This window comes from Gaeumannomyces tritici (assembly GCF_000145635.1).
Source record: "Gaeumannomyces tritici R3-111a-1 unplaced genomic scaffold supercont2.6, whole genome shotgun sequence".
In the NCBI taxonomy this organism is placed as follows: Eukaryota; Fungi; Ascomycota; class Sordariomycetes; order Magnaporthales; family Magnaporthaceae; genus Gaeumannomyces; species Gaeumannomyces tritici.
The window spans coordinates 1,871,452-1,899,102 of record NW_008804550.1 but is presented as its reverse complement, the minus strand read 5'-3'; the positions used below and the strand labels follow the sequence as shown (position 1 = coordinate 1,899,102).

Sequence of the window (27,651 nt, the reverse complement as noted above, 5' to 3'; positions counted from 1 at the left end):
GTGGGTTCTGGCAAATGGAGGTGCGAGTAGCGATACATCGATTTGGCGGGATTTTTTATGGTGGAAAATGTATCGGGGTACGTAGCCTAATTAGGAAGGATCCACTGCACTAACAATTCTGATCCCTGGAACCTGTAGAACCCTTCAGGGATCTCCAACTACACTTTTTCCCACAGAAAATCCTGCCAAATCAATGTATCGCAGACCCCCCCTGGAGGGCTCCGCACTTTTAACGTTTAATATCCTAGTCCCCTGTAGTCGACGGGGGGAGGGAGACAGAAGGTCTTAGCCCCCTCGAAGGGGGACGCCAACACAACCCCTCACCTGCTTCTCCTCTTCCCTCGGCCTGCGGCGTCGGCACTGAGCATGGTATGATTGGCATGCATGCAGCAGAGACAGTCTACGCTTTCTTGTGACCTGGCGCGATCTCTTGGGAGACATGTATAAGGGGCGCAGTCCTGTTCTTTGGGACGCCTCTGATGTCACCCATTAGCCCAGATCGTCGACTCTCTTCGTCTAGGCCGCGCCCATTTTGCCTCCTTTTCTCTTCGCTATTTTTTTCTGGGCTGTCATTTTGCTCCTCTCCTGAGACTATTTTCCTCCTTCCTGAACAGTATCGGATACCCTTCCAGAGTCTCAATGTCGGACCTCCCGATAGAAAAGGCGGTGCGTACGCACAGGGTCGATAGCGGCACTACCGAGCCGCACGCAGAGCATGCCTCCAGTAGCAGCATGACATCACCCGCCGAGCAGGAGGGCTCCCAGATGCTCGGCTGGAGCCGCGTGCGCGAGTACTGCCGGGACGGCTTCTCGGAGTTCATGGGCACCTTTATCCTGTTGCTATTTGGTGACGGCGTCGTCGCTCAGGTGGTGTTGAGCAAAGGCACCAAGGGCGACTACCAGAGCATCTCGTGGGGCTGGGGGTAAGTCGCTTCTTCCTCTGAACTCGCTGTAGCAAGCAACACTTGATCTGACAATACCCTCCCAGTCTGGGCGTCATGCTCGGGGTCTACGTCGGCGGCAAGTCGGGCGGGCACCTCAACCCGGCCGTGACGCTGACCAACTGTGTCTTCCGCGGGCACCCGTGGCGCAAGTTCCCCGTCTACTTTGCCGGCCAGCTCCTGGGCGCCATGGCGGCCGCCTTCGTCGTCTACGCCAACTACAAGTCCGCCATCGACATGTTCGAGGGCGGGCCCGGCCTGAGGACCGTGACGGGCCCCAATGCCACAGCCGGCATCTTCTGCACCTATCCGGCGCCCTTCATGACCCGCACCGGCATGTTCTTCTCCGAGTTCGTGGCCTCAGCCATCCTGCAGCTCGTTATCTTTGCCCTCGTCGACCAGGGCAACATCGGCGCCGGCCCCTTCCTGCCCCTGGCCCTGTTCTTCCTCATCTTCGGCATCGGTGCCTGCTTCGGCTGGGAGACGGGCTACGCCATCAACCTGGCCCGTGACTTTGGCCCCCGCCTGGTCTCGTACATGCTTGGGTACGGCAGTGAAGTGTGGTCTGCTGGCGACTACTACTTTTGGGTAAGCTCAAGCCTAGACTTTTGTCCTTCTGCACCTCTGGTTGCGGCTACCACTGCCAGGTTGCGCTTTTTTTATTTTATTTTTTACTCTCGACAAACGCTAATACTCAATTCTTCCGCGCAGATTCCAATGGTCGCGCCCTTCTTTGGATGCTTGTTTGGTGCATTTCTGTATGACGTGTTCATTTACACCGGCGACAGCCCGATCAACACGCCCGTCATGGGTCTTAGGCGCCTCACGCAGCCTCGGAGGAGTGTGTGGTCAAACACGTACAAGTCTCGGATCACCTCAAATGTCTAAACAGAAAGGAAAAAAAGGAAAGGATATTAGCAAGTCACTATAGGAGCGCGGCAAAGGCGTCGTAGCAAATTATAGGGAGGGTATGGTGTATTATAGCGGATCGGGATTCTTTTATTATGTGTGGTCGCCTTAGCAGATTAGGGCTCTATAAAACGGCACTAGCGTTACCATAACTAGCCATTTCTTTCGCGTGTATTCCTTGTTGTTCGGCGTCATATATGGCCCCTAAAGAACCTTCATTGGCGATAACATCTTCTGGGAAGTGCACGTGCGTATCACGTGACCTCTGGCCTCTGAATAGCACTGACTGATCGGGCCTCGTTGCCTGTTCTGTCCCTCCAGTCGCATCTCCACGCACTTAGGACACATCCAACACCGAGGCCCAGCTAAAACTCTTCGCAGACCAGGAGGAGATCTCCAGTAACATACCCATCCATCGGTTTTCTTGATGAACTGGTCCGTATGAGCTGACATATCACGGATCCACCGACACCATCTACATAAGCGACGATATGACAGGTGGATGCATACCTGGATTTCCCGTTTTGGTAATTTCGACAATTATGAATCATCTTACCTGGCCTGGGGGCCCACCACGGAGAACGGCCAAGTGGTATCCAAACGGGGATGACTTTCTTTGAATCACGGCAAGGACTTCTATAGCGATATATAGGGTTTTATAACGACCCCAGGGCTACTTTTGATTCCAGCTGGAATTTGGCATCATCGCCAACCACAGGTTCTAGCCTCGCGCTCCTTACTACCATCCAGTGCCTGCCTTGACACTGTGTCCCCATACACATCGCCATGACATCCGACGTCAGCAACCTCTTTGCTTCGGAGCGGCTGGTTTTCCGAGCTATGGAAGACAACGATGAGGACAAGGCCTGGTACCACACTCTCAAGAACGACCCTACCTCATTCGCCACAGCCGATCTCGAACTGCTCCGGCCGCAGAGCCGCAAGCGCACCGACCAGGACTTCCTCGAGCTCCAAAAGGACACGCTCGCCGTGGTGATATGCCTGCCCGCAGCGCAAGACCCCGCCGCCGCCGCCGACGGCGCCCCCAGGCCCCCGCACCCCCCACCAAAGCCCACGCCGATCGGGATCCTCTGCCTGTGCGAGACGGCCGGGTCGGCCTACTGGAGCCACCACCGCGAGTGCCACGTGGTCCTCGAGGTGGCGGCGGGCCACCGCGACAAGGGCTACGGCACCGAGGCGCTCAACTGGGCCCTCGACTGGGCCTTTACGTGCGCAAACATGCACCGCGTGTCCCTCGGCGTGCTCGAGTACAACGCGCGCGGGAGGCACGTGTACGAGAAGATCGGCTTCAGGCCCGAGGGCGCGTACCGCAAGACGCACTACCATCAGCGCAGGTACTGGGACCACCTGATATACGGCATGCTGGAGGAGGAGTGGGTCGAGCTGCGGAAGGGGACGGCGGTCGCGGCGCGGTGTTTGTGAAGAGGTCCGCGAGGGAGTGCTTCGCTGTATTGTGCTTTGCTTATGGCACTTGTTCGGAAGTTGGCGGCACTGTAATGTTCGGAAGGGCGGCCTTGCCATGGAATCGACCTTGACTAGCCTTGACCGCAAAGCGGCCTAAGACTCCCTGTCTACTTCTGCGGGTGATTTAAGCGAGATGGCGCTCTCTGTAGACCAAAAAACTGGATAATAAAAAGATAGAAGAGGTTAAACCAACCCGAGAGAGCACTTGCCGAGGTCACTCGCTGATCAAGATCCCGAAGCCTCGACCTTTCCGTGCCAGATCCCGGGTCCACCTGCAAGGGCTCTATAGAAGCTCCTTGTCGCTGTTCGCTCACGAGCGCCTCGATCGCGCAGGCTCATCGGGTGAGGCCGAACCTTTGGAAAGTTCCCATGGGCTCTCTCGGACTGGATCACTCGGTGGCCGTATGAGGGACTGGGTAGAAGATAGCAAGCGATTCCTTAGCTCGATATGGTCGCCGAGTTCCAGTCCCATGTGCACGAGATGTGCAGGGATCTGATCTGAGCTTCCGCGCTTGGGACAGAGAGGGGGGTATCATCTCTGGCCGAAGTTCGTGAAACACGGCCTGCTGGGGGTCAGGAAGCTCGACGGGCCGCCTGGTGCTGTTCTCCAGAACCATGGCATGCTCCAGCCCTGCTGCGAGCATGTCCAACCCGGGCCTCGCCCTCGTAGGCGCCGGTGAGGGTTGTCGAAACCTGGCCATGCCTGCGCCCGTCGGGCTTGAACTTGAGCTTCCGCCCGACCTGCTTGGGTCGGTCGCCGATGCTTTCCAGCCTGCCCTCCACCTTCACGTCCATCATGAATGCCTGGCCACCGTGCGTGAAGGTGAATGCGGTGTGGACGGTGCCGTTCTGGCCGCCCTCCAGCTTGCTTTCGCCAAGGTCCCACACTATGCTCCGGTAGATCCCATCGTCGTCGGCGGAAAAGTTCCCGTGGAAGTTCTAGCGGTGAAAGCACTGGAAAGATGCCTTAAAGGACTTGCCCATTCTCTAGACGGCGTTCCCCATGATGGAGATGTTGGGCTGGAGGCTCGTGTGGCTCTGCCTCTGCTCGGCCCTCTGGCCCCCCCACGAGACTTTTCGGGCCGTAGAAGTCTGTCACCTGGCTGGGAAACGTGGCTGGCTTGCCACCTTCCGGTCCCGCAGGGTGACGGTGACAGTCAGACGTAATTTTGCAATCCTGCTTCCGCCCAAAGACCAGGTCCATGTAGATGACGCCAACGGGATTTTGCTGTGGTGAATTGTCCCTCATTTCGACTATTTGCTATGTGTAGTGAGCTTGGGGCTCAGCGCCGCGGCGACGACGGGCGTGGACTGGCGCTTAGAACAGGAATTTGCAGTCAATTTTGACGTCGCCGAGGCTCGCGCCACCGGCAAAGTAGCTGCCCGTACATCTGTTATCGGACCGTTCGTAATCGTGGCTGCCGGCCTTCCTGTTCTAGGGCCCTTGCTTCATGAGATTGGGCTCTCGATGGACGAAGGCAGGATGGTGGATCTGGATGGGAAAAGGCTTGAACACTTCCTCCTTGGTTAGGGGTGGGAGAAGACGAGCGGTGCTGCCTGATCGTCACGGAAAATGGGGCACCACCACAGTCCAACACCGTGGCGGAGCCGAGCCCTGGCGGGTGGCTTTTTACTATTGGCGGCGCAGCACAGGCAGCACGGCTTGAAGCAACAGGAGACGACATGCTGGCAAGACTGGTACATCATCTGTTGTGTGCTAATTTTCGCACTGCATGCACGCGCATCGCTGGCAAGCATCGCGGCAGGCCAGCGAACCGCATTCACAAACATTGTGTGGCAGACGGCTGTGTGGCTGCGCTGGTCCGGACAGGTACCTGGCCGACCCCTATGTCCTGGTATAGTACGCTGAGCTGCTGTTGGAGATGGGGAACTACCGTCCTTTTGCGCGATTGATGTCCTAGCCCGGCCTGAGAGCCGAAATATTCCACGCGGAGGATCAGGAGATGTAGCTACCGTCCTTAAATCTCAAACTTCTGATAGCCAAGGCCAACATCCATCTCGGCAACACTGGCGATTCGTTGGATGGAGCAGTCGAGGGGATCTCTCAGGCTGTTCGGCTTGACGTCTTCGAGCTCAGCCCTAAGCTGGGCGCGACAGAGGTATGTCTCACCCATTATCAATGTTCCTGCAACCTCCAATTACTCGCTAATCCGAGATCTTTCGTCCCTACCGAGCTTCGGATTGTGAAACTCGCATCGCGCCTGATTGGGCAAAGATGGCCTTGTGGGCGCCCTTTCTTAGGCGATATCGAGAGATTGGTGAATGAACGGGTAGATTGGGCGACTGTCAGCCGGTGTCTGCTAGCCTGTCACTGAGACTGTGAGTTCAGAGACTTTACGTTGTCAGGTGTGACCTTGTTTGGTCAGGAACGCTTCGCAATGATGATCCACATGGACTACTACATTCCGTGGGATGAGTTTGAGAGCGACGTTTCGGCAACGTTGACACATCTCGACCTGCTTGTGTCGCTGCTACAAGACGCCCATACAGATATCGAGCCCGCATGACAAAGGATAGGGCGGACGCCAAGTCACTGGCGAGTATCGTCATGTCTTGGCACCCCCGAGCAATGCGAAGTCGAACATTCGGGCGCTGGCTGCTTGCCGAGACAGCAAGGGCTAGACAGGAAAGCTCCAAAGGTGGCCCACGTGGGCTGTGTCTCGTCAAACTAATGGGTTTGCCCAGACCCAATACCGCAAGGAAAGTGCCAAATGGCCAGGCTTTCAAGTCCCCTAAAAGAAAACGAACCTATCTAGACGGCCCTTATCATGGTAAAAGAGATGGGAGACTACAACACTCAGGTCGCTTGTCATCGGCTGCTGGCCCAGCGGTCCTCTGAGCCAGCCCGGGAGTTGCGCGAACTGTCTCGTCTTCAGGCGACGCAAGGTGACCGTGTTGGTCTGCAGCGCGACACGCTTAGCTCGTTATTATGTGTGCAGGGATACTGGCTCTCGGATGGAGTTTTTGAGAGACATAATGGAATTTGAGTAATTTGTGTTCAAAGCTTACGACGACCAATTCCTTGAGGGCTATCGCCTTGACATGGAGGCGCGCCGACGGCGCATCGGGAGCCCCAACAAAAGGCCTGAGCCGAGCGACGGAGATCATGGCCAAGGCCCAAGCCGCACATATTCCCGCAGCCCCCACCATCGACCTGAAAGACGTGCGGCAGCCTTCCCGAGCGGGGCGCGGGATCGGGTTGTATTCCTCCTGAGGCCCCGCTACGGAGTCAACCTAGGTGTTCAAAGCCGCGGCCGAGGCGACGATCAAGATCATTCTCCGTTCAACGGCAGACAAAATAGCAGACACTCTGTTCCGCACTTCGGGGAATACCGTAGTGAGGAGGGTAGAGATTACCGTCGACACCACAGCTCATACGATAATCAAGTCGTTGGGTCCCGGGAGGGCCGCGGGAATGTTGCTTGGGATCCTCTTGGGCCTGTCGAAAGGCCTATAAGGTTGAGGCGGGGGAACACCACACCCGATTCATGGCGGCCCAGCAGGTCTTCGAGCCCTGGTATATCCGCGGACGAGCCCCGCAGCCCGGGCGCCGCTGATAAGGGAGCCGAGGAAGGCCAACAACATGCCTTCGGGAAGGCGAAAAAGCGGACTTCGAAATCCGGGCACGACCGAGTCGAAAAATTGATGGGAGACGAGGCGCCCGAAGCTGGGAGCTCTGGCGGAGCTCTGCCTCTGGCGGACAAAAGCTCGCTAGGCCAAGGCGGGGAAGGGGCAAAGTTAAGGTCAGCAGGGGTGAAGGCAGAAGACGGCGACAAAGGAGTTGGGTTGCTGGAAGAGAATGAGGGCGCGACGTCTGAAGGGCATAGAAACAAACTAAAAGGTGGTGAAAAGTCGCTTCCCACGGCGAAGCTTCCGGTAGGTCCAGAGAAGGCCTCGGTGGAGGCCGTTGAGGAGGCTGAGGAGGTGGGGTAGGTTGGCCATGCCCTTTAGGGGTTTATTTGTGTTTGTTTTGTCAATCGATGGGAGGCCTTGTCATGGATTATCTGCAATGCACTACCTCATGGCTTCTCGAAGCATCTTCTCGCAATTTTTTGCTGATTTTTTATCCTGTTTTGCAGCCTTCTAGTACAGCTCGCTGTAACTGTAGCAGAACGGGCCCTTCTGGATGTGCATCAGCTCCGCGACCTTGAGCTCCCTCCGGTCCTCGGCAGCCAAACCAACCCACACCAACGTGTCCAGCGTCGCGTTCCCCGCCACCTCGTTGCCGTAATCGAACGCCACCAGGGGCCCAGATATGTCACCCTCCCTCTTTTCCAGATCTCTTTGCTGCCACGACCACCACGCCCTGTCGACGTTGGAATGGTGGAAGTAAAACACGGGGTCCCCCGGGGAGGCGTACTTGTCGGTCATGGTGCCGTAGAGGCCGCCTAGGGCCCAGTGGCCCCCCGGGTGGAAGCTGTCGCGCTCCGAGAAGACGCTGAAGTGCCCGTAGTCGGGCTCCAGCATCGCCGCGGCAACCTGGGCGGGGCCGGACATGCCGGAGAGGGAGCCGTAGGAGAGGTCGCGCCGGACGCAGTGCGGGGGCACCCCCTCGCGCTTGGCGGTGTTGTTCCAGGGGCCGAGGTGGGAGGACAGGCCGGAGAAGGGGCCGCTGTCGAGGCAGCCTCCGCCGCTTCTGTCGGGGATGTCAAAGGGAGGGCCGCCGATCTTTTTTATGGCCGACTTGCATCAGCACGAATTTCTTCCAGGAGGGCGGGAGACAGGATGGGGAGGAGAAATGCGTACAAAACCAGGAAGCTGGGGGTGGCTTCGGTTGCCGGGGATGAAGACGCCGTTGCCTCCGAAGCCGGCGACGTCGTCGAATATTGGGGAAGCCAGGAAAGACTCTTTGCTCCCCGTGTCCAAGGTCCAGTCCCAGTACGGCTGGCCCAGACCGCGATCCCAACCTGGCGTTTGCCATCAAAGTTAGTTCCACAAACCAGTGGACGAAGGAAGTGTGGAAGCCAAGCAAAATCTTACCGCATCCCCACAGTTCCTCCTCGTACTCTGCCAAAAGAAGTCGGTGGTATGGGTAGAAAATTCCCTAGGAATGCAATTCTCTTTTAGTTGATGGAGAAAAAAAGATGCAGAACGATGACCAGGAGTGCATCAGGGGTTCACGCACCACAAAATGTACCGAGTCGGCCTGCACAATGTGCGTTGCCAGAAAGTCCTCGAAGCGGTTCTGAACGGCGTCCAACGGTGCCCTGCCGGGCTTTTCCATCATGCACTTGACCGCGCCGATGTACTGGCCGCGTTGCAAGTCTGACAGGGTTCGCCTAGAGTAGGGGTAAACAGGCTACATGTCAGCATACTGCGAGATGGCGCAAGCCCTGTACCACCTATCGAGTGAATTACCATTCTTTGCGGATGTAGGGCGTTTCACAGCCTGTGCTGGTGCCTGTGGGCCCTGCCGCTGCCGTGGCGATGTGGCTGGCGGCGCAGGCCAAAGCCACCGCCAAGAGTCTTGCCATGGATTGACGTAAACGCAGGGGAGATGGTGTGCTGCGGGGTGGCCGGTCTGAACGAGGAGAAACAGGTGGTGACTGAAAGGTGACCTACATCTGGGGAAATGGCCGTGTTTATATCCCGTCGCTTGACCGTTGCAAGTCGCGCCGGGGTAAGGCTAAGGACCTATTCTACTAATAACCTATATCAGCTGCTGGGTAGAGCCCATTTGGATCTAGACGTCCGCTTCGACTGGCGGTGAGACGCCTCTTCCCCACAAAGCGACATGCAGCCAGGGTGCTTGCCGGGAAGAAAAGTTGATGGAACCTGCAGCTTACGCCAGCGTGGCCTGCAGTAGCCAGACGCTGGCCGGGGTTGTTTGCGAACCATTGAGTATGGGTGTTGCAAGGTATTGGCTCCTTTGCTTCTCCGACATGCACAAATCCAAAAGCGGCCGCTGACCACCATATCAAGCAGTTCCGAGGAGATGGTGCGTTGTGGGCTATCCGGATAATACAACCACTCAATGCAATGGCCATTCGTAAAGGCCTGGGCCTGCAGGCCGTAGGTGAAGGTGGACGAGAAGATATCTGGGGTGGCTGACACTGCATCATGTCGAGGGGGCGGCGCGGCCCGAGCGCTCGATGCCCTGCATGCGAGCCACCTACCTCATTGCCTCTACCGGCCCAGACGTTGAGGTGCGGGTCGACCATGTACCTGATTCATCAGACTGTCTCGTCCGGAATCAAGGCGGTGAACATGCCGGCGAGCTGCAGGTTAGAGGGCACACGGAGTCCTAGAACACCAGTTTGGTCGTTGGCAACACCATTGAGGGGACCTCGCCAAGACAAGCACATCCTTGACTTAGCTTCCGGCCACTTAGGCCGACCCCATACCGCGCGCCGCCATTGTGGAAAATATCAATGTTTCCTTGCGCGCCAAGGCCCCCATATAGACAGGCGAAGGCCCGCTGAAGGGCCAAGGGGCTGCCAAGGCCAGTCTCGTTGGCAGGTCCACACCAAGCAGGCACCTACTCGTGCTACTGTGTAGCTTCCAGAACGAGCCAGACACCACCCCATAAGGCTACTGACGTGAGATATGCTCCATTCCGGCAGCCTTACTCCCCTTCGTCATGCAGGGTCCTTTACATTCTGTGGGGGAAAAATGCGCGAGGTGGTTTCCCTTCATGTTGTGTCACCATGCAGCGTCGAGGACACGAGCCAGTGTTCAGCTGACGCCCAGCAACCCAAGCGGCGTGCGTAGGCTACGCATTCGCCCTCCCACATCTTCCCCCGAGTCCTTCTTGCTGCCGCTCTCAGTTATTCTTTTCTCTTCGCGACCGCCGCCTTCGCTTCCAGGCCTGTCACCTTGGGGGAGCTGTCAGGCAGTCTCAACATGTCGACATTCACGACAACCACTTCCTCCTCGGGGCCATCCACTGCCCCGGAGCCGACGACGATGTCAGCGACCCCATCAGCGACATCGTTCATCGCCCTGACAACCCCATTCGTGCCGCCGCCCTCATGCGGCGACATATGGACCACCACCACCAGCGTCACCGCGGGCACCTCGGGCGGCGACGCGGCCAGAACCGTGATAATGGTCATGTCGAACACGGCGGACCCGCGCTTCGCGGCGTGCCAACCGCCGGGCTGGGACGCCGTCCCCACCGAGAGCCGCTTCATCTTCAGCCCGGCCGTGTGCCCGAGCGACTGGACCGCCTACGCGTTCAGCACTCGCTCTCTCTGGGAGGCGTGGCCGCTACGCTCCTCCGACTCGACCACGTTCACCAGCACGCTCCACAGCTACACCGTCGCACACTGCTGCGCCCGCAGCTTCACACTCAGCAACTCATACAAATTCACGCGCGACATGTTCGGGTCGGTGGGCGTCGCCGCGTCCACCTGCTTTCAGGACATCCAGGCCACGCCGGGCGCGGTTCGCGCCCACCACGCCTGGCAGATCAAGTGGGCCGAGTCCGACGTCAAGTCGCTGTCGCCGCCGCCGCCGGCCCTGACCTGCCGCGACCACAAGCTGGCGACCTGGGTGCCCGGGTCCACGGACCACGTCTGCAACCCCGAACCGAACCGCGACTCGCACAACTTGGGCAATCTCATATACTTGGTCACTATCCTCCCGATTGTCGTCTTTATCTCGACGCTGACCTGCTGCTTCTTCTGCTTCCGCCGCCGACGGAAGCAACGCCGCCACGCCGCCGAGCGAACGGAGCAGGCCAAGCAGGACAAGGCCCAGCCCGCACCGGCGGTTTGAGCCAGACACAGCGGAGGCCCAAGTTATTGGGCCAAGGAAGCATGCCTATGTCTAACATAGAGCCAGCTCCTCGCCAGCTCAACCCGGTTACACAACGCACCTTCTCAATTACGGAGCAACATGGTTAGTACCAATGACCTTTCCAACATAACGTAGCAATTTGCTTTCTTGTTTTTTGATGCACAAAATAGCGCCCATGTCCAAGTATTTATAAATAGACAGTCGCAATGCTATACAGAAAGTCTATCCCCACTTGTTTAGGCCGTCAGGGTTGTGCCCAGGCGGTGCACGCAGCTCCATGCTGGGGTCTAGCAGCCATGGCGAGCGGTTATCGCCGAAATACCCACCGTTCGTGCAGCCGTTTCTGATCTCCTTCACGATAGCCTCGCACCTCCCGCGGTCCACCTTGAACTTGCAACCTGCAGACGCCTGCACACGCACGTTGATTAAGTCGTAGTGGGCAACTAACAGTTGTCTAATTATTCTCGTAGCGGTTAGGCCGAGCTCGGCTTTAGCAGCGGGGTGAACCATTATGGTGCCCTCAATACACTTAGGGTCCTAACAGCCGGGGAGCTTTAAACAGTCGCCGAACTCATTTTCAGATCCATAGGCAATTTTTCTGATCCATCGCCGCAGGGACTAAACAAAGTACTATTGAACAAGTCTACCAACTACCACTGCCAAAGCACTCTGAGCCATCGTTGAACCCCGAATCAATGGTGTCGAGAATCAATTCACGACCCTCAACATCATCATGGGCGAATGTTGCAAAGTTCCAAACAAGGTCTTCGTACCGCCTGCCATTCGAAGTCCTGTACTGCGTCGAATAAAAAAGTCGAGAGGTTTGAATCTCAAAGACATGCCTGCTTCGCCGCTGAACTTGGATATCTGATGGATAAAGAGCGCGACGCCAGGCTTTGTGTTTTTGCGAGGAGAGAATCTGAACCTGTCCTCCGCGTAAAGATAGTTATTATCGCGACCAACATAATCCCCTTCCTGCGGGACGGCAAAGTCGGAAGCAACACCGTGGTAATCTTGCACGTCTGTTGATTCAGCCATGGCTGTGTCTTCGGCCCTGAACGTCCCAAAATAGACAGCAACGGCCTTTTCGCGAGGGGCTTCAATCTCGCAGATGCGTCCCACAGGGTGGCATTGACAAGGAGACCACGGAGAAAAAACCAACTCGGCGAAGTGGTGGTCCAGCCAGATCATTTTGGTGATTTCCCACACCAAGAGATGGGCATCTGCGTGGCTGCCTTCGCCTCGGGTCAACTCCTTTGGGTACGGACATGGTTCAGAACCGCTAATGTTCGAGCAGCAAAGAGCCCTGCCAAAGCCCTTCTCAAACCGATCCGCATACGCCTGCCTCGACTCGGAGTCGGACAGGATGCTGTGAAGAAGCCAGTCACAGAATGGACCAAAGACGGCCTCTTCGGCCTCGGGTGATTCTTGCGGGTTGCAGACCGCGAAGCGCTTGAGAAAGTCGAGCTCATGGTCGGGCAGCCCGAGGACCCTGTCGTCTTCGTCGTGAAAACGGTGCACGAGGTTTTTGATGACCGGGTCACCGCTTGCCTTGGCCTGGAAAACCGGCTCGTTGTACGCTCCAGCCAGTGCTGCTGCACATGTAAAAAGCCTGTACAGCGCCTTATGAACCCGGGCTTCCCATTCAGGCATGCGGGCGGAATCCTCTATTCCCCAGCCACGCTGATCATCTGTCTCGAAGCGTCCGCCGAGTCTGTCATTGGGAACGTCTATATCCAGGGAACTGACCCAGATGGTCAGGACGTCCACGAGACGGCTGAAAGCAGTAGCCGACTTGATTTCCGTGACCGTTGGAACTTTGCGGTGGCCACTAAAGTCTGCTGGCGACAAAGCCTTGGGTGGCAGCTCACCTCGGGCCTCGGCCTGATGAACCAGGGTGGTGAGACGAGACTGGCAGCGGAGGCAAAGTTAGCAGCGCACAAAACGACGAATTACGGGGCGCAACACCTACGGCGATCAGGGCGTCATCAAATTCAGGGTCCTTGCGTAGGGAGGCGAGCCAAAGCACGTTTGCCGCGCCGGCCTGCTAGATGTGGTGGAGTCGACGGCATGTCGCCGCGAGGGAGAGAACATCCCGGATTGATTCGCATTGCTCCAAAATGTTGAGGATGAGCTCGGGTGGGCCCGCTCGCGCCAGAAAGTCGGGGCCATTGTTGGTGTGGTTTGTGGCTGGCTGGTTGTGCGTGAGGTAAAGCGCTTGGCGATACCGGATTAGGAAAGTGTCCATTTCTGGCTACGGCTCTATCCATTGGGGTGGGCCGTGCACTCACGTGCCTGGGCCCCACCTTATACAGGTTGTGAGTGGATGAGAGGAGAAACGGGTGAAGGCCGGTTGGTGAGCCGAAGTGGAAGAACACGCCCCAAGGGGGTCACGGGGTTGGTTCTTTCTATTGCACGCTCTTCCTATCGTAAACCCACTCCTGCCCAATCCAAAGGCGGCTCTCAATTTGGGCGGTGAATCCTTTGAGCAGCAGGAGGTATCCACGGATCGCGGTCGGGCTCCATGCGCTGCCCATATACCCCACTGCCCAACCGTTGCGTGGGGACTGTGTCGGCTGACTTTCCATGCCGGGAAGGGACCAAATGCAGGTACGGCGCGAAGTGGGCTAGTGTGGTATGGGTGCAAGTGCGGTTTGATGTCAATCATGCATAACCAACAAACAACGCATGTGGGGAAGCCTGACATGATGGCTACTGTAGCCGCAGGCCATCAAAGGGCTACATAGGCCAGGGGCTAGCGACTGGACGTCTGCCCCATTTCGCTTCGGGCGCGCTGCCCCGATGACGCCAGGCCCGTTACTGAATCGCGTGCCCGCCAGAGACAGTCCAGGGCTCGCCCTCCCAGGTCCTCTGCGCAATATTGTGGCCCCCCTCGGGTCGAAGTCCAAATCACCCATCCCCGAGATCCATCCACCATCCCCACTCTCAGGGTTGTGTATCTCGATCGTCCCCCAGTAGAGGACAGCAGCTCTCGGCTTACTTATCCCTGGCGCCCACGCCGGGCCTAATTTACGCCCACACGATGTGGACTCCATGGCCTTGCCTAACGGCCGCTCGCTGCACGTAGGCTCACGCCACGATCTCGGCAAGGATCTGTGAATAGTCTGGGTCAACACATATCCATGGGCCAAGTGCAAAGGCTTCGTAAAGCAGGACGGCATCACCATGGAGGACTTTGTTGACATGAACCCTCCGTGGCCCCCAGCTGCTACGGATGGGTCGGGGGCTCCGAGTACTCCGTACATGTGCGTAAGAAAACATTTCCTCAGGAGATGATGATAATTTGCACTTTAGATGTTCTGTTCTTGCTCATCTGACAAAATCCGTTGCCAATCATGTGTTTACTGATGGGATTTGCGGCGCTGGCGGGAAATTGGGCTGCATCGGCTCGAGTTTTGGGGAGTGCTGTGGAAAGAACGGCCGGCAAGTCATCAGTTCTGCCAAAGAAAGGAAGAGTCTGACCATGGCATCGTTACCGTTGTCGACGGAACCACATAGACGAGGCCCAAGACTTCTTCAACAAGCCGAACGCGGCCAGCAAACTCGTCGACCATGTCCACGAGCAGCCAGGCCGTGTCTACCTCCAAAGAAGTCACGTCCACCTTCCAGGAAGCTACCAGCAGTGCTCCCGCTCCAAGCCCGACTGGCCTCTCGTTCGTCCCTAGGCTGGGCGACTTCGCGCTAAAGGGCTGTTATGCGGAGCCAGATGGAGTCGCGCTCTGAAGAACATGCAGGCTGACAGAAATCTGTCAGCTCGGCCGTGGGTCTAGATGTCGGCGTCAATTTATTCGTGTTGCCTCCAGCCGCGCTTGATCAATAACACACGGAGGCACCTTGGAGTCGCCGCTAATTTGCTGCTCTATAAATAGACCAATCGAGCCCATTGCGATGCGCGCCTGCTCCGTGTCGAGCTCGTCGAGGTGGGGACGTACTAGGGGCTCATGTGCGGCATGAGACAGCCGTTGCGGCCGAGGTGCTTCGCCTAGATCCAGTCGCCGCACCCGCCGGTGTCCGTGCCGGCACCGCTGATCGCCCAGCTGCGAAGAGGTCGCTCTTGACGCTTGCCAAGGTCCTGTTGATGCCGCCGCCGGTTGGGCCGCTGCCATTGGCCGTGGACCCGGCTAAGGTCCCTGTCCTTCCCCTTGTTATCGAGTTCGTCCGCGCGAACGGCATCCGGAGCACGTGGTGGTCATGCAGACGATCGGGTGGTATCCGCAGCCCCAGGGAATTGATCGCGCGGACACTGAGCAAGCCGCGTTAAAGTTTGCCGCGAGGATTCCCCGTTCTGCCACGAGACAAAGAATAGTAAGGGCCTGAGTCGACGGGCTCTCGCTAGAGAAGAAACGAAGCGACACGTGTGAGTAACAGCCAGGCTGGCTTGAAGTTATGTCCGTCTCTGCTCCCCATCGACCCGACAGCTCGAGGGTCCAGGAGGTGATTGCCCAGTAGTGACGGGCCGTCGGGCTGAGAATCTCGTCTCCTCCAGCTTTGGAGAAGAGCGATCGTTGCCCGACATCGCGCGGTTAGATGGAGGCCATTTCTTTTTTCGTGCTTCTTTGGCAGCCACCTGCCCTTTCGGCTTCACCGAATCCCATATCCGCTATCGGAAGGTTCTAGAACAGGAGGTGTTTTGTGCCGGCCCGCGAACACATAGCCTCTTTAGGATTGGAACCCCTGGGGCGAGCTGATCAAGCGAGCCGGGATTTATCGGCCTTTCATTTGGGAGTTCAAAGCAGCAATGCGGCGTCTCCACCACGCGCATGCAAGCGCGGGTTGCGCCCAAAGCGCACCGGATGCGGCTTAAAACGGACGCATAGATGGGTCCGTTGAACACCTACACTCGGCAGGTGCTCCAAGCGCACGCCCTGGTTGCCCCACACACGCACGCCATCTTCCTCGTCCGATCAGATGCTCAGACGTGTGTTTGGGCCATCGCGCCTGCAAACTTCCCCGGGCTTCACGGGTGAAAAAAAAAACCCACAAATGACAAAAGCACAACAACGGCTGCCAGCCCCAGGTACACCAGAGGCTACCAAATTTGCTTGTGGGGATTCCAAGAGATCACGAACAGTTCATCGACTGTAGTTCATCGACTCCGGCCTCTCATTTGGTGGGCTTTTACAACTCCCGCAAAGCCATGTTTTTGGTAAACATCGTTCATTATTAGGTACCATTTACCTATCTTAGCCGAGCTGATGTTTGTCAAATCCCCACCAGGCAGCAACGCTACCCTCCTTTAGCACTCCCGACACGTCCCGGTCCTTATGTCACAGCAATCGCAGTTGGTACTGTCCTGTCCACCATGTCAGCAAGTCGTCCTGTCGACACGTCACCACATCATTAGGTGTGTTCCAGACTTACCGAGGTGTTGACGCAGGTGGCGGGGCATATTGAGACCTTGCAGTACGAGCCGGTAAGGGTGACCGCCCACAATTGCGGCTATTGGAGGAGGTTCGTGTGTTAGAAGCCGCACGTCATTGTCTGGGACGAAATGGGGCGGCAGCGACCGCGTTCTTACCGGGCAGGCACCGGGGCCATTGTGGTTGGTGTAGCAGCAAGTGTCCCAGTAGCACTATTCCCATTGTTAGACTCTCTGTTTCCCTAGCAGTGATACCAAAGGCGCGGGTCTTACAATGGCAGACACCTGCCCGCATGCCACAAAGGCGAGGGTGGCGCTGAGGAGGGATGAGGCCGTGAACTTCATGATGATGGACGTTGACGAGTTGTCGAGACGGGAATGGTAAATGAGTGAATGGCTGCGGCGCAGGGCTTGGTAAAAGAATGAACGTTATCCGAAGGCAAGCTTGGTGGGTGCTTGATCCCAAAGGTCGACTTCGGAGGTAAGATGGCAGAAATCTTTTATATCAGTCGCTCAGTTGGCGACCTCCCCTTTCCCTACCAAAAGGGTCGTGGCACAAGTCATCATCCCGGGCGTAGATCAACTGTAGAAAACGGTAATTTGCTCATGGGCGCATCGCAACGCCAGGGAGCCCAGGAGATGGGCGCGCGTTTCGGATTGGTGCCCCTATGTCGGACGTGGGGCACCGTCCGGAAATAAAAAATGTCCGAAAGGGGAGACCGATGAGCTATAGCTTATCTTAACCCCGCATGGTGGGCTAGGCTAAGCATTTGAAGAGGGCCGCAGGGGTCCTGTCTGATGCGGTGGAAGCCGGGGCGAGACGATCTGCTGTGAGGGACTGCTTTTGGTCCCTTGGGGGAGGGGGCTGTGCTTATCACAAATTCTCGCTAGTCCGCTAGTCATGGCTACAGACAGTTCCAAAGGCACATGTTCCCGTGAACAGAAGGTAGCTGCTGTTCGCGCAGTTTTCGGGGTGCATACACTCATACGCATGCTTAAGCCTTTAACCGCATTGCGCAATGTAACCTCTCCTTCGGCAGTCCCGTGTAAGAGCCCACATGCCGACACCGAAGCGCGAAAAAGGGCCGCATATCGGCGAGGACGGCTACCCCTGAGCCGCGATAGCCGGCGCCCAGGGACAGCCGTGGCCAGAGTCTGCCCGTCCAAGGAGCCGTTTACAAAAACAACCTCCGTCCTGGCTTTCGACCACTGTCCAACACCACTCTCAGCATCCGCACACCTGCCTCTCCCAGCCTCCGGTTGCAGTCCTTCGTTTGTTCATCAACCGTTTTGTGTTGCCCACGTTCATTCCTTCAAAAAACCCATTCAAGATGAGGACCTCCACCGTCGCTCAGTCCCTCCTCCTGACGGCCACCGGCGTCGCCGCCGCCGGCCGCTACTGCTCGTGGCCCATCCAGCGCACCATCAGCAGTGTCGAGCCCATCTGGACGGCGCCGGAGCTCGTGGCCGGCGTCTTTGTCGGCCCGTCCTCCACCACCGGCACCATTTCTTCGGGCTACACCTTCACCAAGTCGTGGACCATCACCGGCGGCGTGACCGGCTCGGCTTCTCTGTTCGTCACCCCCCGCCCGAAGCGTCGACGCAGACGACGCTTGCTAACAATGTGACTCCCAGGCCCGGCATCGGCAGTCTCGGCGTCTCGGCGTCTTACGGCACCACCACCGCCCAGGGCACGTCCCTGACCGTCAGCGTCTCGTGCCCCGCCAACGTCCGGTGCGGCATCATGGCCTCGACCTACGTCCTCAAGGTTACCGGCACCGAGACCCTCTTCAGCTGCGGCAGCCCCGACAAGTACGACACGACTTTCCCGTGCCGCGACTCGGCGCCTAAACAATGTCCAAACACCGTTTGGGGCGTGACCCCTGGCCAGACCAAGCCCTTTACCGCTGTAAGCATTCCTCCTTTCCCTCCCCTCTCAAGTATACCTACGTATCTAGATCATTGGGATGCTAACCGCACCGCGGCACCCCGCAGTATCTCCCGCTTGCCCAGAGCAAATCCAACGTCAACCAGCTGCTCTCCGTCAACTACAATGCCTGCACGGCCGGCACGCCCTACCAGGGCATACAGCCTTGCCCCGGCTACTAAAGAAAGAAACGAAAGGGAGTCAGGCCCAAAAATTACGGGAATGCTGGCGAGCAGCGAAGATGGCGGCGGATTCACGCGCCTCCTGCCCAGAATCTGTCCATCATCAAAAAGATCTTGGTGGATAATATTTAATAATAGGCTCGCTGTTCACAGTTGCTTGCATTTAGGGAAGCATGATGGGGATACACTGTTTGGGCAGGCAGCCTGTTGTTTGTGAAAGTAACCCGCCTATTCCCAGTGTGCTCCTGTCTAGAAACAAGCCGATGCGTAATGATACCAACCCATCCCCCTGTGAACGGCAGCCATTTTGTCGACGAAATGTGCGTATGCCGCTCGAGGCCATAACGAGGAGAAGAGCCGGCACTAACCGCCTGTGTCCTGTGCCCCTATACTATAATTTGGATATTACATCTGGCTGCTATAAGCTGGCTGGGCGGATAAGTAAATGAATGGGTGGTCAGCTAGGTGTGCTGACCGTCGGCCGCGGGGCAACCTGGAGGATACAAGGCCAGCGACGACGGATCCCATTTTCGGCTCCCAGATGGTTGTATCCAGGTCAGCGACGTTAGGCCGACTCAGCCCTGCCAGTATTGCAGCCTTGTCATCCCTAGTTTGGGGTCGCACAGCGGCGATTCCGTCCCAGCACCCAGGCTCTGGCTCGGTCAACGAGCCATAAGCCAACCACACCTCCTCCTTGCTACCCACCATGTAGGGACCCACACGAGGACACGAAGCGGCACATCGCTCCTTCAGTAGGCGTCGACCAATGGCCGCGTCTCCATGGTTCCAGCTGCCGTCATCGCCATCCGGTCCCACCGCCCTCACTAACTTCAACAGGCACCCGAGGCTTACCTTGAGGTCACACTTGCTGACAGCCAGTTTCAATACCCGAACTTCAAAAGGAATTTATTTAAGATCACGGGGCAAAGAGCCAAGCTGTGGCTGAAGGGTCAGAAGGCAGAAATCGTATCCCTATTTGTAGTCATGTTGCGAACAGGCGCCAGGGATGGAGCTTCGCTTGTTGCAGTCATTGATAATCAGGGATTTGAACCGCACATTCGACATTACCTATAAAGATCACCGGAGTCTCGATGGAAGAAGTCAAAAAAAAAATATCAAAGGGCTAAGCTTGTACCTATCTCAATCCCATCGAGTCCGAGCGTCGCCGCCACCACGAATCGTTGAATATTTCTTCACGCTTAGCAAAGCAATATCCACCCCCGTCTCCATCATGATTCCCATTCTTCCTCCCACCGGCGAGCCTGCCGAGTACAACGACAACTACATCCTGTACTGGAACAATCTTGCCTTGGACCTCAACCGCCTGTCGCACTCGCTCCCCACCAATCCCCAGGGAGGCCCCGCCGCTTCCTCGCGGGTGCTGGGCATCTTGCATCTTGCCATCCACGATGCCTACTTCGCCATCAACCCGCCTGCGGACCAGTCCTTCACCTGCTATCTTGCCGAGCTGCCGCCGCACGGTGGCCTGATGGATGCCAGGACGGCCGTTGCGGGTGCCGCCATCACGGCCCTCGAAATGCTGTACACAACCCCATCGGCCGGCATCGCCACGGCCACCACGTTCGCCATGAGGCAGACGATTGGTCAAGCGATTGACGGGTTCTCCAACCTGGACGCCAGGCTCCCCGAGTACCAATTCGGCGCGGCCGTGGCGAGGGCCCTCATCGCGCTCCTGATCCCGCCCAACGACCCCGGCGTCGGCCAGGGCGCCTATCGCACCAAGGAGGGCCCTTATAAGTTCAGGGTCGAGCCGAATCATCCGGTGCGCCTAGTCCCCGTCGACCCCAACAACCCTAACGGCCCCAAGCAGGCCATAGCCGAGTCCTATGGCCCCTTTTACGGCGGCGTGCGCCGCTTCGCGGTCCAAACGGACGACCACGTCATCGCGGACCCGCCGGCCGGCGCGGCGCGCGAGGACCCCGTCGAGGACATCGACTCACTCCTAGACACGATCCGGTCGGGCGTCGTGCCCGAGGACAACCGCTCCCGCCGCTCGCCGTCGCAGAACGTCACGGCCCACTTCTGGGCCTACGACGGTACCAACCTGATCGGCACGCCGCCGCGCCTGTACAACCAGATCCTCCGCAAGCTCGCCTTTGAGCGCCGCCCGGACACGTCCGACCTCGCGGCCGAGGCGAACAACGCCGACTTCGCGCGCCTCCTCGCGCTGTGCAACGCGGCCATGGGCGACGCCGGCATCTTCTCCTGGCGCGAGAAGTACACCTTTGAGATCTGGCGCCCGCTGACGGGCGTGCGGGAGCACCCCTCGGGCCTGGGCGACCCCTTCTTCCAGACGGTCGGCAGCCCCGAGACCAACAACAACGGCATCTCGTTCAAGCCGCCCTTCCCGGCCTACCCCTCGGGCCACGCCACCTTTGGCGGCGCCACCTTCCAGATGGCGCGCCTCTACTACAAGCGACGCGACGGGCTCGACTTCGCCGACGACGCGCCCGACGACATCGGCCTCGAGTTCGTGTCGGACGAGCTCAACGGCGTCAACCGCGACCTGCGCGAGGACTACGACCCGGCGCGCCCCATCACGCAGCAGGTCGGGACGGTGCGCACGCGCGTGCCGGTGTGCTTCTCGTCGCTGTGGGAGATTATGCACGAGAACGCGCTCTCGCGCGTGTTCCTGGGCGTGCACTGGCGCTTCGACGCCTTTGCGGCTCGGGACGTGCTGGTGGCCAACCCGAACCCGGAGCCGGGCGCGTCGCCGTACGCGCTCAACCCTGACGGCTCGACCCGGTACAAGCCCGTGGCCGAGGTGCGGTACGAGACGCGCGCGTCCCGGTTCGACCGGGACGGGCTGTTCCCCATCGGCGGCGTGCCGCTCGGCATCGGCATCGCCAATGAAATCTTTTCGGCTAACCTGCAGCCCACGCCCGAGAACGCGCAGCCGGGGCAGACGACGCAGGGGCTGGCCGCCGGCTCGGGCAAAGGGCAGGGGGCGCAAAGGAAGCTGAACGGGACGAACGGGACGAACGGGGGTGTGGCGGCGTGAATAATGGTTGGTTCGGGGTGGGTACTTTTTGGTAATGTAAAGACTCAAGTTAAACTCGCTACTTAATGAATGTTTAAATTTGCACGTAACAAGTATTTGTAGTAGTGGATTGTAAGCGAAGTGAGAACGTGTAAAAGTAAATAAGTCCTTCGAATTTCAACTTACATTGTTGCTGTAGTTAACACGTTACAGTGACAGGGTGCACAAGAGCATTTCTCTCGTGGTGCCTGAGTTTAACTGGGCAGCGAGGCGCCGACCGGCAATTTGGTAGTTACGGTTCAAGTTTGAGGCTGGAAAGTAAGAAAGGTAAAGGAGAATTCTTGAAAGCGTTGGAACGATGTGGCAGCCGCTTAGCTATTTGAATTAAATAAAGATTAAGTGTAAAAATACGTAAAACTCTAAGTAGGAAGGGGGAACGAGATTAAAGCGACGAATGAATCGATACAGAATGCCAGTACAAGAAGCGCTATTAGCGTTAATGGTAAAAATCAATGGAACAACTCTACCAAATCCTGGGTACTTACTAGGAACATAACAAGCATTATAATAAAAAATACGGATAATATTAAAGCAAGAAACTAGACCCATTCAAAAGACTTGACAAACAACGTCGTGACCAAGACTGTCAGAATGTAACAAGATTGTGGGCCTTGTGGAGGACGGGGCTGGAGGTTGGCTGTCATCAGACGATCCGTTCTTTGCTGTGCGCGGAAGGAGTGACGGAGCAGAACCTGTGCCTGCCATAAATGGCGAAGGTGCAAACCTCAACAGAACTTTGGCAGCCTAGCGCCAAATCCGCGCCGTCACCAGCTGAGAATCTCTTCATCTCCAAAACCATCACAGCCTCGACTGGAGACCGTCAAATCAAGTCAAACCCGTCTGCCATTGCAGAACACAGCTCCCTTGACAAGAAGCGTTAAGAAGCAGCCGTGAAGAGAGAGCGCCAAATAACCCTCCTAACAACTCGAACAACCGCAGCCGCCAAACCATGGAGTCGCCCGAGGAGGAAAACAAGAAGGCGCCGGTCAGCGACCAGGTACTTGCAGTGGCCGAGCCGTCTTCTTCGGCGTCATCGTCGCACAAGAACAGCAAGCCCACGCAGCAGCCCACCCACCCGACCATGACGCTAGAGGAGGTGATGCACGAGCTGCGCACGATGCAGGAGCACGAGCACCGCCGGCACATGCACTTCATGTCAGTCTACCAACCTGCGAATCGCATCGGGCTCAACACGCTGCTCCCGCCGCCCGCCCTGCCCGACATGGCCCGACGCCTACTGGGCGGCAGCAGCGGGCTGGGCCTGTTCGGCTCCAAGGCCAGAGACAAGCCCAGAGTTTCTACGAGGGATCTCGTCCGAGAGATGGACCTGTTCCACGCCGAGGATTGCTGCAACAAGTCCACGGCCGTCTACGTTCTCCGCCAGCCGGCCCCAGCGTCGATGGACTCGGGCGTGGCCGAGGCCAGGCTCCGCGTGCTGCTGATCGTGGTTCACGCCTACCTCTACAAGCGCTGGTTCGAGCCGTACAAGAGCGAGGTCGAGTGGGGCCGCTTCGTAGCCAAGACCATCGTGCCCGTAATCGGCGGCGGCAGCGACGACCAGACCCTCGACGTGGGCTCCCCCGAGGCCGACACGGCCGTCGCCCGCCTGCACCAGGCCGTCTGCCTAGCATCCAACAGGACGCGCCGCCACGTAGCGCGTCGCCACGAGTCTCTTGCCCGCCTCCTGGCGCAGCAGCAGCAGAACTCCCAGCTACAGCTCTCTCAGCCGTCGACCCCACCGAGCCCGCACTGGCTCGAGGGCGACCAGGACCCGGCGGCGCTGGACGGCGACCCCGAAGCCGTCTCGGACCCGGACGACGACGGCGACGAGGAGCATCTCCACAACGACTGCCACCCGGGCGACGACCGCCAGTTCCGCCGCCAGGTGATCGAGCGCGGCCTGGAGCCGGCGCGGGCCCTGCTCAACAAGCGCAACTACGTCCTGCAGCCGCTGTTCCGCGCCATGGCCATCACCATCTGCCTCGAAGACCACGACCCGGAGCGCATGCGCAACGGTGACGGCGACGGCGATGGCGACGCGGGCGCCATCCCCGTCCGCATCGTGCTGTTCGGCGACGAGGACGAGGTGTTTGACGATGACAACTACTACCACCACCCCGGCGACGACGGCGGCGACGAGGACCAAGACACCAACCCCCGCCTGAGCGCCCCCCTGTCCTTCGACCCCATCCGCGACAGCGTCCACGACTACCGCGAGGCCGGTGCCGGCGAACACCGCACCCGATCGGCGGCCACCACGCTCGGCGCGGCCGCCAGCTTCGTGCTGGCCATGGCGGCGCGCGAGGACGCGGCCCGCGGCGGCCCACGCCCGGACCCGGTAGAGGCCGGCCTGGACGGCGAGGACGGGTGCCTGGTGGGCGCGCGGGCGCTGCGGCGCGAGGCGCGGCGCTGGGGCCAGCCCGACGTCGACGTCGCCGGTCCCAGCTCTTCGTGGGTGGCGGTGGTGGACGACGCGGGCGGCGGCGGCGGCGACGGGGCCGAGCGGCGGCGGCTGGAGCACCACCCAGACCGCGCGCGCGGCGCCGCCTCGGACGACGAGGCGTGGATGGCCAGGCTCGAGGCGGGTGCCTACGAGAGCCTGCACTGGCGCGAGGGCAAGCTCGCCTTCCCGTCCGTCCCGCCCCGCAAGAAGAAGCGCGAGGCCAAGGAGGAGAGCTGGGTCAATCTGAGGGACGTTCGGCTGTGGTGAGGGAGGGAGGCCCTGGGTTCCTTTGTGCGGTGCTCCGCCGGGAATCTTCCGTGGCTTATCTGAGCCTTTATCAGTCTTTTTTTGTCCTCTGTTCGGATCTAGCCACACCTCAGAAATCGTGGCTCGGTCACGTAGCACCTGCTACCTTCGCCTAACCCAGGAATATAAACAAGTAGCAGAGATGGTTCTAGCTACGCAAAGCTGGCCGGAACGTTCGATTTACAGGGGGGGCGCGTTCAGGCAGCATTCTTAGTTCACATGGGTAGCAGTTGTCTACAACGATGTAATATTGTGTATAATATTATACGAGAGAGTGGTATATGTATAAAGGAGAGTGTGACCCTGGGTCGACCCCACAAAGGTGACCGCGGTGCACGCAACAAATGGCTGATGCCAGCGAAAAGTCAGACGAAGCAGAGACAAGATCAGACAAAGGACGGTCGATGCGTCTCCAAAACAAAGCGGCTTGAGGCCGAATGCTGGGGGACCAGCGGTGGACGGCCCGAGAACCACAAAGATGGGAGAGCGCGTGACGCGCCGCTCTAGTAGAAGATCTTCCTGAGGTTGCGCTTCCAGGCGGGCATGGCGGCGAGCTCCGCCTTGAAGGCGTTGATCTCGTCCCAGTCGAGCTCACGGCGGCCAGTGTCGATGTCGATCTGGTCGATCCTGAGACCGCCCTCGCGCTTCCACAGGTAGCCGCAGAGCCAGAAGAAGAGGATGACGGGGACGGTGAGCCACTCCTTGAAGAAGCCCTCGGCGTCGTTGAAGTCACTGCCGACGGGGCAGATGGCGCTGTAGAGCTGCGACGAGAAAAGACAGCAGGTTAGCATGGGGGGTGTCGTGAGTGTTGTCAGGGTAAGTCGGTGGGGGGAGGCGATGGCTGAAAGATGTAACATACCGAGGCAATCAGGACCAGAACGCAAAGGATGAGGCCGACCCAAGAGCCGTAGACACCAAAGAAAGCCTTGAAGGGGATCTCGTCAAGAGTGCGGCCGTTGTGCTTCCAGGCAGCACGGAAACGGATGTGGGCAAGGCAGATGGAGCCCCAGGTGAACAGGGCGGCCAGACCGGAAAGGGACAGGAGCCACTGGAATACGGCGTTGGCACCCTTGTTGAGGGTCAGGAAGGCCAGGGCACCACAGGCGATGTGGACCAGGACCGAGTAGAGGGGGCGGCCGGACTTGTCGACGTAGGTGAAAACGCGAGGGGCGTAACCCTGCTGGGCAAGGGCGGTAAGGGTGCGGGAGCCGCCGTAAACGCATGAAACGCCGATCGACAGGACCGAGACCAGGATGATGACGTTCATGAAGTGGTCGTAGCCAACCAGGCCGGCGTACTTGCCCGCCAGCACGAAAGGCGAGGTGCCCTCAGCGTACGGGTCCGAGGCGTTCAGGAGCAGTTCGTCCTTGGACGAGATAAGCAGACCGACGAAGAATAGGCCGAGGATGTAGAAGAGAGTGATACGCCAGAAAACCTGCTTGATAGCACCGGGCAGGGCGCGAACAGGGTTCTTGGCCTCGGCGGCAGCCAGACCAACCAGCTCAGTACCGGAGAAGGAGAAGGCAGCAGTGACGAAGACACCGCAGAAACCCCTGAAGCCGTTCTGGAACGCGCCAGGGTTTTCCCAGTAGCGAGTGCCGTGGTATTGGTCGTAGTTACCGCCAGCAGGGCCACCACCGCAGACGAGGACGACGGCGATGATCATGAAGATGACTGTGAGGAGGGGGCATGTTAGCTCTGGCAGCTCCAAGAAGTGGGCATGATTGATTTGCAGATTAACGAACCGATGGCACTGAGCTTGAGCACGGAGGACCAGAACTCCTCCTCGGCGTATCCAAGAGTTCCGAACATGTTTATGATGACGATGGCAACCCAGAAGACGATGATCCAGACGGCCAACGATACGTTCTTCGTTGCGGGCCAGTAACCGAGAGTGAGACCGCAGACGGAAAGCTCGAGAGGAAGAACGCAAGCCCACTAGGGACATCAAACCAGCACCGGTCAGCCAGCCGTCCCCGCATGTCGATTGGGTGGTTGGCGTCTATGCTTACCTGCAGGACGTAGTTCCAGCCCATGGCGAAACCCCAGGAAGGATCGATGAAGCGGACCGAGTACGTGTAGAAGGAACCGGAGACGGGGTACATAACAGCGAGTTCACCGAGAGCGTAGACGACGTTGAACATCATGATACCGATGATGGCGAAGTCGATGATGAGAGATCCGGGACCACCCTTGGTCAGGGCTGAACCGGAACCGACGAAGAAACCGGCACCGATGGAACCGCCTGTGTTGGGAGAAGAAAAAAGATGCTGTCAGTCACGCAAGTTCGGGTTTGTGAGGTTATCTAGACAGGAAAGTCAAGGCATACCGATGGCAATCATGTGCAGATGGCGCGCCTTCATGGTGCGGTCGAGCTCGACAATGCTCTCGCCCATGCTGCGCTTCTTGAACGACTCGAAGTTGAGGCCATTGCGAGTGTACCAGTTCTCCTCGCGCTGGGGGGCGGCGTGGTCGACGGCGCCGACATCTTCGGACTTGCCGCCGTACGTGGGCAGGGCGCCCTCGTCGACCTTTGCGACCTTCTCGTCCGACATGGTGTTGGCCGAGCAAGTCGCGTCTCAGTCCCGTTCTCGTGGGATGGGAGGTGCTGTGGTTCTCTGGATCAAACGAGATAGTTGAAGCCAGGGGCTGCCCCACGGTCGTCTTTGAAAGCGACGGGAAAGAGTGACGGGTGAGGAGAGAAGAAGGGAAAAGAACGGGACAGGAGGGTGATGGGATGGGCGCCGTATTTATGAACGCGGTCGGCCTCGCTCTGGCGGGCGGCGGCGCGTTCGTGGGGAAGGGCACCGCACTACAGCTCCTACCGGCCGCATGCTGCTGCTACTCCATCCATGCTGGCAGGCCGCGTCCTGGGTGCAGGCGAGCAGCCGACGGCGGCCCCATACAGCCAGCACAAAAGGCTGATGGCGACAAGAGTAGGGACCCAGCAGGGGACCAAGAGATAGCAGGTCGACCGGGCCCCCTGCTCGCATCTCAAGCATTCTTGGCGCGACAGTTTTGGGGCACCCCTCCGAGCCCACGGATGGGGGCCCAGTAGGGGTCGGCGGAATTAGTGCCGCCAAGAAGACCCCCGACCTCTGGAGGGAAGGTCGAAAGGCCTGGAGCTCTTGGGAGGGGGCGACGTTCGCTGACGGACACGGCGGGGAAGCACACAGGCGAGAGGACAGACCGACCAACAAGAGCTGTGCGGGATGGAGGGTTGGACGACCGAGGGGGGGGGGGGGGGTGGGGGGGG

The 27,651-nt window shown here is 58.6% G+C and overlaps 13 protein-coding genes across 13 annotated transcripts; 8 read left to right on the top strand and 5 right to left on the bottom strand.

The window, feature by feature from the left end:
* The first annotated feature begins 233 nt into the window (after nt 1-233).
* Nucleotides 234-2,021, top strand: GGTG_11028 (hypothetical protein). Its single transcript, XM_009228907.1, has 3 exons — nt 234-923; nt 989-1,529; nt 1,653-2,021. The coding sequence occupies exons 1-3, from the start codon at nt 640-642 to the stop codon at nt 1,827-1,829; spliced, it is 1,002 nt and encodes a 333-aa protein (XP_009227171.1). The 5' UTR covers nt 234-639; the 3' UTR covers nt 1,830-2,021.
* Nucleotides 2,022-2,464: 443 nt separating this feature from the next.
* On the top strand, nt 2,465-3,538 carry GGTG_11027 (hypothetical protein). The gene has a single exon (XM_009228906.1). It carries the CDS (start codon nt 2,637-2,639, stop codon nt 3,291-3,293), a length of 657 nt encoding a protein of 218 aa, XP_009227170.1. The 5' UTR covers nt 2,465-2,636; the 3' UTR covers nt 3,294-3,538.
* A 370-nt stretch (nt 3,539-3,908) lies between these two features.
* GGTG_11026 (hypothetical protein) lies at nt 3,909-4,584 on the bottom strand (the record flags this gene model as incomplete). The annotated part of the gene is made up of 2 exons (XM_009228905.1): nt 3,909-4,274; nt 4,531-4,584. The coding sequence occupies 2 exons, from the start codon at nt 4,582-4,584 to the stop codon at nt 3,909-3,911; spliced, it is 420 nt and encodes a 139-aa protein (XP_009227169.1).
* Nucleotides 4,585-6,398: 1,814 nt separating this feature from the next.
* On the top strand, nt 6,399-7,289 carry GGTG_11025 (hypothetical protein; the record flags this gene model as incomplete). Its single annotated transcript, XM_009228904.1, has 1 exon — nt 6,399-7,289. The coding sequence occupies one exon, from the start codon at nt 6,399-6,401 to the stop codon at nt 7,287-7,289; it is 891 nt and encodes a 296-aa protein (XP_009227168.1).
* On the bottom strand, nt 7,290-8,952 carry GGTG_11024 (hypothetical protein). Its single transcript, XM_009228903.1, has 5 exons — nt 8,715-8,952; nt 8,482-8,635; nt 8,337-8,400; nt 8,103-8,263; nt 7,290-8,024 (listed from the first exon to the last, which is right to left on the bottom strand). Exons 1-5 carry the CDS (start codon nt 8,828-8,830, stop codon nt 7,440-7,442), a joined length of 1,080 nt encoding a protein of 359 aa, XP_009227167.1. The 5' UTR covers nt 8,831-8,952; the 3' UTR covers nt 7,290-7,439.
* Nucleotides 8,953-10,199: 1,247 nt separating this feature from the next.
* On the top strand, nt 10,200-11,075 carry GGTG_11023 (hypothetical protein; the record flags this gene model as incomplete). The annotated part of the gene is made up of 1 exon (XM_009228902.1): nt 10,200-11,075. One exon carries the CDS (start codon nt 10,200-10,202, stop codon nt 11,073-11,075), a length of 876 nt encoding a protein of 291 aa, XP_009227166.1.
* A 580-nt stretch (nt 11,076-11,655) lies between these two features.
* GGTG_11022 (hypothetical protein) lies at nt 11,656-13,206 on the bottom strand. The gene is made up of 2 exons (XM_009228901.1): nt 13,069-13,206; nt 11,656-13,007 (listed from the first exon to the last, which is right to left on the bottom strand). Exon 2 carries the CDS (start codon nt 12,747-12,749, stop codon nt 11,805-11,807), a length of 945 nt encoding a protein of 314 aa, XP_009227165.1. The 5' UTR covers nt 12,750-13,007; nt 13,069-13,206; the 3' UTR covers nt 11,656-11,804.
* Nucleotides 13,207-14,669: 1,463 nt separating this feature from the next.
* Nucleotides 14,670-15,378, top strand: GGTG_11021 (hypothetical protein; the record flags this gene model as incomplete). Its single annotated transcript, XM_009228900.1, has 2 exons — nt 14,670-14,808; nt 14,987-15,378. The coding sequence occupies 2 exons, from the start codon at nt 14,670-14,672 to the stop codon at nt 15,376-15,378; spliced, it is 531 nt and encodes a 176-aa protein (XP_009227164.1).
* Nucleotides 15,379-16,272: 894 nt separating this feature from the next.
* Nucleotides 16,273-17,047, bottom strand: GGTG_11020 (hypothetical protein). Its single transcript, XM_009228899.1, has 4 exons — nt 16,750-17,047; nt 16,636-16,689; nt 16,479-16,556; nt 16,273-16,410 (listed from the first exon to the last, which is right to left on the bottom strand). The coding sequence occupies exons 1-4, from the start codon at nt 16,819-16,821 to the stop codon at nt 16,354-16,356; spliced, it is 261 nt and encodes an 86-aa protein (XP_009227163.1). The 5' UTR covers nt 16,822-17,047; the 3' UTR covers nt 16,273-16,353.
* A 668-nt stretch (nt 17,048-17,715) lies between these two features.
* On the top strand, nt 17,716-18,724 carry GGTG_11019 (hypothetical protein). The gene is made up of 3 exons (XM_009228898.1): nt 17,716-18,049; nt 18,112-18,385; nt 18,472-18,724. Exons 1-3 carry the CDS (start codon nt 17,808-17,810, stop codon nt 18,583-18,585), a joined length of 630 nt encoding a protein of 209 aa, XP_009227162.1. The 5' UTR covers nt 17,716-17,807; the 3' UTR covers nt 18,586-18,724.
* A 1,011-nt stretch (nt 18,725-19,735) lies between these two features.
* GGTG_11018 (vanadium chloroperoxidase) lies at nt 19,736-21,607 on the top strand (the record flags this gene model as incomplete). Its single annotated transcript, XM_009228897.1, has 1 exon — nt 19,736-21,607. The coding sequence occupies exon 1, from the start codon at nt 19,817-19,819 to the stop codon at nt 21,605-21,607; it is 1,791 nt and encodes a 596-aa protein (XP_009227161.1). The 5' UTR covers nt 19,736-19,816.
* Nucleotides 21,608-22,595: 988 nt separating this feature from the next.
* On the top strand, nt 22,596-24,356 carry GGTG_11017 (hypothetical protein; the record flags this gene model as incomplete). Its single annotated transcript, XM_009228896.1, has 1 exon — nt 22,596-24,356. The coding sequence occupies one exon, from the start codon at nt 22,596-22,598 to the stop codon at nt 24,354-24,356; it is 1,761 nt and encodes a 586-aa protein (XP_009227160.1).
* A 261-nt stretch (nt 24,357-24,617) lies between these two features.
* GGTG_11016 (hypothetical protein) lies at nt 24,618-27,060 on the bottom strand. The gene is made up of 5 exons (XM_009228895.1): nt 26,725-27,060; nt 26,408-26,640; nt 26,141-26,333; nt 25,255-26,069; nt 24,618-25,156 (listed from the first exon to the last, which is right to left on the bottom strand). The coding sequence occupies exons 1-5, from the start codon at nt 26,948-26,950 to the stop codon at nt 24,899-24,901; spliced, it is 1,725 nt and encodes a 574-aa protein (XP_009227159.1). The 5' UTR covers nt 26,951-27,060; the 3' UTR covers nt 24,618-24,898.
* Nucleotides 27,061-27,651: the final 591 nt, after the last annotated feature.